General features: G+C 39.2%; 2 protein-coding genes across 3 annotated transcripts in view; one reads left to right on the top strand and one right to left on the bottom strand.

The window, feature by feature from the left end:
- The window catches only part of LOC148948224 (heterogeneous nuclear ribonucleoprotein 87F-like), a 59,237-nt gene that overhangs the window by 9,266 nt on the left and 39,510 nt on the right, over positions 1 to 10,461 (top strand). Inside the window, exon 1 of one of the 2 annotated variants that reach the window (XM_089094217.1) lies at positions 9,345 to 9,368. The exons of the other annotated variant lie outside the window; for it this stretch is intronic. The gene's annotated coding sequence lies outside the window, so the exon portion shown is untranslated. Of the gene's footprint in view, positions 1 to 9,344; positions 9,369 to 10,461 lie in introns of those variants that run through there. 2 annotated transcript variants of the gene reach the window in all.
- Positions 2,322 to 2,687, bottom strand: LOC148948226 (uncharacterized). Its single transcript, XM_089094639.1, has one exon. It carries the CDS (start codon positions 2,685 to 2,687, stop codon positions 2,322 to 2,324), a length of 366 nt encoding a protein of 121 aa, XP_088950765.1.

Here is a 10,461-nt window from a genome sequence, read left to right as displayed (position 1 = left end):
TGGGTCAGAGGATTGTTTTGAGGGATGGATTCCTGTGGTATACTGCTCTGTATCGGGTATGCAGGGGGATAAGACTGAAAGTCGAATGGAACACAAACAAGGGGAGGGGGGGTCGTGAATACTTTCGGCGTTGCTCTAAAAAACGTTTGGTTTTTAACCTGCGCTCCAAACCTGAAGATGCATGAGCAAAAGTACACGACTTATCAATACAAGATAAAACAGAACAAAGATCAACATGGTCAAAAGTACACTTATAAGACACACAAACTCCCGAAATAGACTGACGAAAAATATGCAGAAACTTGCATTGTTTCCCAAGCATGGAAAAACCACTCTCAAAATGCTCGCAGATCACAGTTTGCTTTCTGCTGATTTTTATATTTATTTCACTTTTATCCTTCACTTTCGTAATTTTTTCAAAGATAATAAAAATGTTATCGTCTGGTAATGACTTCTCCATAACCTTTTTGTTTAGTTCATTATCACCTGATAATTTATGTGAAAAACCGGAAGTCACTGGATTATTCACGAACTCAAGGGCGTCATCAGAAGTCATACTACACGTAGGTATTTATATGCTCTCATGGGATACTCTGCAATTATTGCTGGATTTGCTGAGCTCTAATACTTTATCCCCTAGTGCAGCAATAATTGCTTTGTTGTTTTTTAAGTCCTCTTGTAATTTGGTGATTTTCGATTTAAGGGTCACTTCATTGTTTTCTAGACTGCAGAGTTCATCTTCCATAAGGAGGCGTTGGGAATTATGGGAGTTGACATTTTCACTTAATTTTTTAATTTCAAGATCACGTTCATGGAGTATATCTTTACCAATTTTTTGGTCATTGAGAAAAATATCAACTTGTTTTTTCAAATCTTCTATGGCTACTTCATGGTCTGAATTCGTATCTAACTGAGAATTGTATTTAGCTCGGAGATCAGCCAGCTGTTTGATATGTTTAACACAGTCGACACAACGGGGTACTTGGGAAGCTTGATTTTTTTAAATTGTTGTTGGGGTTGTAGGTTTTGTGGGAGCCTTGGGCGTCGCATGTGGTTTCACGACCAGATATGCAAACAGGGATATGACCGGGGAGGTAGGGCCCTAAAATACCGGACGGGGGGACTGATAGTTTGAAAGAATCCACTCACCACATTGTTTTCTATCCTTAATAAAAATGCCAGCCTATATTGGATGAAACCACTGCTGACACCGACTGCACTGCACTGTTCCACTGGCGGCACGAAGTCCGCACTCAGGGCATGTGAATTTCATGGGCCTTGACATAATAGTGAAACAATAAATCCAGTTAATATAGCTCGAAACTGGTCAATGTGCATTGACTGGTCAATGGACTATGACATCTGCAATGTCTGAATACCAGCATTGGTAGTTTTAGGTGCTTCAGTCTCTTATCATAAGGCATACTTTGCAGACCTGTGATGCATTTGGTGGTATGTCTTTGAACTCCTTCAGTTATTCTGGGGTCATGCTTGTAGAAAGGGAAGCTCAGACAGGTTCGAAAATCCAGGAACTGTCTAACAATAGTCTTGTAAAGTCTCAGGAATACAGTATGGGAGTGGCTGGTGATAGTGCATTTCAGCAGGCCTAGACTTGAGTTAGCTTTTGACACTGCTTGTTGCCAATGCCTGTGGAACTTCAGTTGCTCATCAACAAATACTCCCAAGTTTTGCTTTTCATGACTGGTTTGTAGTTGAATATCAGATTGTTACTTCTGGTCATACATAGTATACTGGCTATGAGGATTGTCATTGCCAAAATGGAGGACACTGCAATTATTGATTTTGAACTCAAGCAGCCATTTGCTGGTCCACTTCTGGATTCTCTGGAGGTGTAATTGCAAGCTTTGTTGAATGGCTGGTCCAAAAAGCAAGGAATCATTGGCATAAAGTGTCATGTTATTTGTGGCTACCTTTGTCATATCATTTATGTAAATGAGGAAGAGGGTAGGGCCTAGGATAGTACCCTGAGGAACTCCTGACAACGTCATATGGTTCAGAGGATACTTTATCACCATTATCTACTACATCAGTGTGGAGGCCAACTGCTGATAATTTGGCCCTAAGGTGTCTGTGGGGGGCACCCTGTCAAATGCTTTGGCAAGGTTAACAGGTACTCCCCTCTCCAGAAGGTCAGTGATGATATTGTAAGTTTCAAGCAAGTTGGTCTCCACTGACCTTCCTGGAAGGAAGCTGTGCTGGTCTGGTGACAGCATACTGTTGGACAGAAGATGTGTCAGAATTTTGGCATTCACAAAGCATTCCAGTGTTTTTGCTATAGCCAAGGTTAAGCTGATTGGCTGTTAATTCTCTGCATTGGTCTTGTCACCTTTCTTGAACATTGGTTTCATGTTAGAGCTCTTCCAATCCAAAGGCACAGTCTTTGAGTCAAGGGACTTCTGAAATATTTGACAAAGTGGAGTTGAGATATCATTAGCCAGTTCTTTAAGGAGGCTTAAGTGGATGTTGTCCAGCCCAGCTGACTTGTTAATATCTAGCACTTCAAGTTGCTTTGTGATGGACCCTGAAGAAATTTTGATAGGTGGCATAAGGTTCAGTACACGCTGTGCTGGACTGTTTGAGAGAGGATTGGCAGGTTCATTGGTAAACACTGATGCAAATTGCTTGTTGAGTAACTCAGCAATTTCTGGCTCATCCATAACTTCCATGCCATCATATTTCTTCAGCTTCTTTATTGAATTCAATTCAATTCAAACTTCTTATTTCCTCCAAATATGAAGAGTAAAATTAAAAAGAATAATAACCACTAATCAACACACAATAGTTACTTGAGTAACTCAGCAATTTCTGGCTCATCCATAACTTCCATGCCATCATATTTCTTCAGCTTCTTTATTGAATTCAATTCAATTCAAACTTCTTATTTCCTCCAAATATGAAGAGTAAAATTAAAAAGAATAATAACCACTAATCAACAGGCCATAGAATTCTTTTAAACCATATAACAACAAGTACGCAAAGGCCTTTGATCAAACTTACCACACAAATTAACACTCCATTCAATAAATAATAAATTAACACTTAAAATTAAAAATTCACAAATTAACCCTTCATTCAATAATTAATAAATAAAAAAAAGCTTCATGCACAGCTTTATATAAATTATGAGAAAAAGGAGGTAATTTAGATAAAAATTTGTTTTTGTTTTTTCTCCAAAACATCAACAGGGTTTTTTATTTTACATGTATTCATTAAAAAAGTATATGATTTTAGATTTAGAAAAGCGGCAAAGGAACTTTGCAAAATTAAAAAAGGAGGTTTTTACATGCGTAATATTACTACTTCTAAAAAACGGGAGAAGCAATGAAAAAAATAAAATCTGAGGCAAAGTGACAGTATTATATACCCAAGCCAGTGATTTAAGAGAAAGAAGATCGCGAAGACAAATTACTGCCCCGAAACTAGATGCCATTCTACTTTTAACTGCTTTAGAAATAGAATCACAGCATAGAGCTAAAGTTGGTCCATAAGGCACACCAAGATATAAAAAAGATTCCAAAGGTTTTGAAATACTATCATAAATACGAACAGAAATTTCTGAATTAACAATAATCATTAGCCTTAGGACCAAGAATTAAAAACTGACACTTTTCAGGGCAAAAATAAAGTCCAAACCTTTGCTAAAAAATCTACATTTTGTTGATGTGACTGAAGTGATCAGCTCAAAAGGAGTAAATCATCTGCGTAAGCAATCCATGACAGAACATAACCTTTACCATAAATAAAAGTCAACTGAATTTGATCAAATTACCCCAAAACAGTAATATTGAAAATCCAAGAAGAAATAATGCTTCCTTGCCTCAGCCCCCTACATAACTTAACATTATAATCACTAAACTGATTCTTGCACTTAATACAAATACAAGATGAGTCATACCCCTTTTTTAAAACAAAACTACTGGTAGGGGGTATTATTCTTCAGAAGCCCAGTCATAGCCCAAGAATGGATAATTGAATCATACACCCCCGCAAAATCTAATGCAAGGGTATAAACTCTATCCCATTGCTTACAGAAGGATATTATTCTTGAAAGGAGGGTATGAGCAACATCCATGCTTAGCCCCTTACGGAATTCAGTTTTATTCAGGCCTTGGTTACAAGACTCCAGAGACTTTAATAAAACTAACTCAAAAACTTTGCAAATCTGGCATGAAACAGCAATTGGCCTGTAATCAGAACATCAATCCGTATTCCCTCTTTTTTGAAAGGGGTGAAGTGGTAGCATAAGAAAAGCTAGTTGGAAGAACTCCAGAAGAAAGAATAATAGTAAAGAGAGTAGCAAGAAGAAGGATTGCTTTGGGGAATGCCCATTTTATATGGTTTGAATGTATACCATCATGATCAAAAGAATGCTTACTTTTTAGAGTTTTAATTGCTGCTGTTACATCTTCAACAGAAACAGATATTTTACTATTTTGGCAGGGCTTTGAAATTTCTTCTAATAATATCACCAGATGAAAAAATTTGATTATAATGAGTGAGCTATCCAATGAGTTATTCAGAGAACTATTAGAATCTGATGAACAATTATTATTATGACATTTAGAATTAACAAAACTCTAAAGCTCATTCTTATCACTTGTAATCCTTGAACCAATTTCATCTCTTAATAATTTCATTATGCAAATGCAACTCAGCCCAAAAATACGTTTAGTTAGTTTCATACCATCATAAAAGGGTCCAGATCGCGGTTTTCCTGTGCAATTCCAAAAGTAACAAGGTAATAATGCGTTCTTTTGGCTTTGCTTTAAAATCGGGTTAAGGTTCCAACCTAAAACACGAGATCCACGACAGAAAGAATCAGTCATAAATGCTTTATTAGCCCCGACTTTAAAACTATGAACAATTTCAAGGTAAAATAGATCAATATCAATTTGGTCAACATCCTTAGAATAATTTACAATTATTTTAGCCAAAAGTGTATCTGGTTCTTCATGATATTTGTACATTTTTTCCTGATCCCAGATCATTTTTATTTACAATTTGACTAGAACAACAGATAATTTTAAATGATGGAATTTGAATATTTAAATGAAAAGAAAGGTAAAAATGGTCACTAATTGGCATATCCAATCCAACATGAACAGGATGTGGCAACAACGCTGCATTTGAAACACGCACATGGTCTAGATTAGAGCCAGAACCAGAATTATGGACATATGTAAAATACGCATCTTTTAAAACCATAGTGAAAACCAAAATAAAAAATAAAAGAGCGGACATCAGAAATAGCAAGGCTGCAGTTAAAATCCCCGCAAATAAGCCACTGGAACTCTGTTGAAACTTTCGCCACAAATCACGATAATTCTAAACATGCAAAATTGAAATCAAAATCAAAATCAATGGTATGATAATTTGTTGGTAAATAGCACGAGAAAACAATAATCCCTGGGATTTGAACAGCAACAAAATAACAATTAACAGCAAACACTGGAACTGGAATATTCTCTCAAATAAATATGCAAGTGCCCCAGATGGGCGTCCGCCTGTAGACGTAGCTGGAGAGATAAAACACTTAAACTGCTGCAACAGGCTCGAAAAAAGACTAGTAGAGTGGTCCAGTAGGTGATGCTCTTGCAGACACAAAATATCCAGATCGCGCAGCATAGACTGCAATACTTGATATTTATCACCAGATCCATTCAGATTCAGAGATATAATCTTTGCACCTATCATTTTTTCTTTTTTTTGCAACTTTTTTGGTCAACCATTTGCAGCAAAAGCTAAATCCAGTATGCTCATGAGATCCAAAATGGAAGCAACAAGAATCATTCTGGCAAGGGTTGTTCCGAGAATGAGTGTGTCCACTGCCGAGACACTTGAGTCAATGTTCCACGCTAGAGCATCCCGACGATATATGCTCTAGCGACCCGCATTTGTAGCACATATGCGCTAAAAACTTATAATCAGTAAGGCGGAAATTTTCGTAGCCAATGTGAATCCTATGACGCAAATAATGAGACTCAGCCGTCGCCGAACGGAAGTATACACGATGTGATTTTGAAACACTGATGCGCTGTATCTCTTTGATACCTTGGTTAGAACCGCACACACTCTGGATCGATTGGGAAGTCCCCTCGTAATAATAAACTGACAATTCTCGATTTGCGAACCTCAGTTTTACTGACCTCTTCATTCAAACAGGCTTTCAATTTTTCAGCGTATTGTCTTTTCATATGAATGACCCATTTCGGTTGTTGGGATGTTGATTCCTTAGAAAGTGAAATATGCACTATACCATCAGCTCCATTCAATGATTTCAGAGAAGCTTCATGCTTTAAGAAATCATCACAATCTTGTGGCGGTGAATCTACTACAAGGCCCACTGTTTCTGATTTTCTATTCAGCAGAGGCCAAGATTTATCATTAAGTTTTTCTCTATTTATACAGCGCAAAACCTCGCTCTCTACTCCATCACATCACTCTTTCACCACAGCAGGAGTCTCTACTACCTTACTTGTGATGTCAACCTTGAAATTGTTCATCAAGTTCATTAATAATGCTAGAAAGATGCCAGTCCCAGGTTTGAATTGCACAGCTAAAGTGAGCATTTTGATCCGTATCTATCGCAGGTATTGCATCACTTGCAGTCATGACGAATTTCAGATTTGGCAAGTGAGGGGTTGCATCCTGAGAAATAAGGATGTCTAAAATATCGTGCAACAGGCTTTGCTTAGCAGAGGGACCACGACAGGCAAGGAGTTTATGTGTGGGATTCGCTAGAGATGTTAGGAGGCTTCTAGCTTGATCAAGATGATCAGTAGAATATAAGTTTGCACACGCAGATATACAAGAGGCGGACGAAATTCCTGGCTGTAGACAGTGCCGGAAAAAGCTTAAAACTGGTGAATAAACAAGAGTCTCTGAAGAAGGCAGGATATGCGGGGAAGCAGGTTTATCAGCAAATTTCTCGCAGCAGTCCGAGCACTGATATATTATAATATTGTCTCTCAATGCTTTGAAGAATTTCACAGCGGTTATGGCAGAGGCGACCACAACCCCCAACGGATGCGTTGCAAATAACTTTCTCGTGTTGCAAAACATAGGCTCTCTTTGCAAACTTTGCATCCTGTCTTGTACAACTTTTCAGAAGCCATGGCAGCGATTTATCAATTAATAATAAAAAAAAAAAAAAATTAATAATAATAACATATAAATATCAACTTGGTGCTATGTGCTAAGGAAATGGAAGGGGGCTACCCCAAACCACTACCCTTCCTTCGCCTGAGTCTATTACCAGATAAAATCTCTGCTTATGGAAGGTGTTCTCCTCGATGATCTTATATAAAAAAAAACAGTTCATAAATGCTCACAGTCTCTCACTGCGTCTTGCGCACAAATTCATTTAGTTTCACATAGCACCTTCCTTCACGCAATTTAATTTACTCTAATTTATTTCAAGCTTAATCCTTATTCCAAACTAAGTCACTGAATTAAATTCAAGCTCAAGCAGTGAATTAATGAATATCAAGAATCTAGGTCAAGTTCAGGTCAAATTCATCAAAAGTCCACTGTCATTTATTCCAAACTAAGTCACTGAATTAAATTCAAGTTCAAGCAGTGAATTAATGAACATCAAGAAACTAGGTCAAGTTCAAAGACTTACTTGACTTATTGCTCCTGCTGGTGGTCCAGCATAGAGAGACACGTGACTCTTTGCCTCCATTCAGAACGGTCCTGTGCAACCGTGACTGCTTCTTGTATATCAGTACAGATCATTGAGAGGTACTGGGTGAGGCTGTCCCTCCATCTGAACCGGGTCCTTCCGCGGGGGCGCTTCCAGCCATGCGCAGGGGGATCAAAATTGAAGAGAGTGCTGGCGGGTGTTTCTGCTGGCATGCGGACCAAATGGCCGAACCACCGTAGGGTTCGTGCAGTGACCTGACGAGAGCTGGGGGTCTGATCTGTTAGCGCCAGCAATCGGGCGTCTGAGACGAAGTCGTCCTATCTGATCCCTTCAATACGTCTCAAGAACTTTGTTTGGGCCACGTCTATGGCATCGCGAGCAGAAGCAGCAGCCGGCCAGGTCTCAGAACCGTAGAGAAGGACTTGGGTTACGGTGGTGTTGTAGATCCGCATTTTTGTTTTTCGGCTGATGTTGGACTTTGACCACACTGAACGGCATAGTCGTGCCATAATTGATGCGGCTTTTCCGATGCGCAACTGAACTTCAGTTTCGACTGAGCCGTTTTCTGTGATGACAGATCCAAGGTAGGTGAAAGACTTGACAATTTTGATAGTGTGCCCTGATACGTTGAATGCTGGTGAGTTGGCGGTGTTACCTGCGGAGTCAACGATCATTATTTTTGTTTTCTGCCAGCTAATATGTAGTCCCACTTTCAGGGCTTCTTCCGACAGTGTGTTAAGGGCTTCTTCGAGTTCAGCTGCAGAAGTGTATATCAGGGCAATATCATCAGCGAAGTCGCAATCGACTAAAACTCTGTCGCCATACCTTAGTCCGAAGGGGAGCCGGTTCGTGGTTCGATCCATGACATAATCAATCACCGAGTTGAACAGTTCAGGAGCAGCAGCACAACCTTGCCATACACCGGTATTTATTTCGAACAGTGAGCTTCGACGACCATTAACCTGGACGGAGCTTTTTGTACCAGTGTTGAGCGCCTTGAACAGGCGACAGTATTTGTCTGGGAGACCTGTTTGTTCTAGTATCAGCCAGAGAGACTCACAGTCGATCGAGTCGAAGGCTGCTTTAAAGTCAACAAAGGCTAGGTACGCTGTACGCTGGAACTCACGAGCTTTGTCGATGACCTGGCGTACGGTGAAGATCTGCTCGGTCGTGGATCTGTTCGGCATGAAACCTGCTTGCTGAATCCGGCGGCACTTACGGATGAACTGGGTTGAGAGTTTACGGTGAATTAATACTGGTTGAGAGAAAGCTTTAAAGTTCAAGAAATGCAAAAAAGATGTTTTCTCTTGGGAGACTGAATGAAGAATGTCTGTTATGATCTTTGCTATATACGTAGTTCCTGAACCTTTTGGGGTTTCTTTTGTTATCATCTGCAAGCTTGGACTTAAGTTTTAATATAATTGTTTTGTGAGATTTTGTAGTTTATTTTGAGCCTTTGCAAACTTTTCACAGTGATTATCTTTCCCCATTTTCTGGTACTTGTTCCAGTATTGTTTTTTTTCGTTTGTTCTCTATTTATCTGAGACGTCATGTGTGGGAGTGTATTGGTCTTCAGCCCGAGTTTCGTAGATGTGTGCTTTTCTGGTGCATTGTAACCTTCTCTTGGAAACTGATCCATTGTTAATCTACCTCCCCTTGAAGCAAAGACCGCCAGTCCACGCTACTCAACTCTCCTTTGATTGTAAGTCTTTTTGATATAATTGTTTTTAATCTTGGGGAAGGCTAAATTGATTTCAATGACAAGGTGGTCACTTTTGTCTAAAAGGGGGTGGTAACTTATGCTTTGTAGCTGTTCTTTATTTCTGAGGAATACCAAATCAAGGAGGGCTGGTCTCTGGAAAAGTCAGTGCCTGGTTGGCTTTTCAACTATCTGTGGCAGGATTAGATCATGAAGGCACTCAGAGCATATATATATATATAATATAATATATATATATATATATATATATATATATATATATATATGAAGTTGTGTATGCCAAGGTTTTGTTTGCCTGCAGCAGTGCATTCTTTCAGTTTTTTGGCAAGCTGTTTGGGCTTTTCATGGTCAAGGTGGACCTGGGTATTCTCCTTTCTAGTAAGCAATATTTTAATAACTTGCTTTTTGATTTGGAAGAAGGACACAGTGAACAACAGCAGCAGAGGAGTGTTAGGTGCCATGGTTCTGTAGCTCTGCCCATTTAAATGTCAAACATTACTCAAAGGACTCTATGTAATTCCGTACTTGCTCAACAGGAAGTTTTGGACAGTACTTACATCATCTTTTCTGCTGGACATTGGAATTCCATAGTCAACTAAGTTTTTCTTATGCATTTCGCGATCTTTTTTCGGCATGGATTATTTCACGTTCTTCTATCTCAAGGGACTGCTGGAGGTTTACACTCAGAGCCTGGGCCTCAAATAAACTTTCAAATGGGGATAGATCCATTTATTTAGACAGTGAAAAAACAGGTACAAAAGTCCAGATATTTCGATCACATATACAGCAACTGTCTTCAGTAGAAAACCTGGACCTCTGCCTGAACAATCTGTTTAGTTTTGGCAATGCTACACTTGGATGATAAAGCTACCTCAACGCTGTTCATCTTGTCCAGTATAGCAATAAGTTCTGCTCTAAATGTAGTCTCAGATTACAAAATTGTGTTTGAAAGACTTGCCTGGAGGCTTGACATAGCCTGTGAGATCACCTATGTAATGTCTTGGATAGTAGCTGCTGAATGCATAGGAGTTGTGATTGCAGGAGCAGCCACTTTGCACTGTGGACATGTTCATTT

Source organism: Artemia sp. Qi Xiang Cuo, chromosome 9, assembly GCF_049724085.1.
Source record: "Artemia sp. Qi Xiang Cuo chromosome 9, ASM4972408v1, whole genome shotgun sequence".
Classification (NCBI taxonomy): Eukaryota; Metazoa; Arthropoda; class Branchiopoda; order Anostraca; family Artemiidae; genus Artemia; species Artemia sp. Qi Xiang Cuo.
Note: the sequence above shows the minus strand (reverse complement) of the source record. Positions and strands in the feature narration are given on the sequence as shown.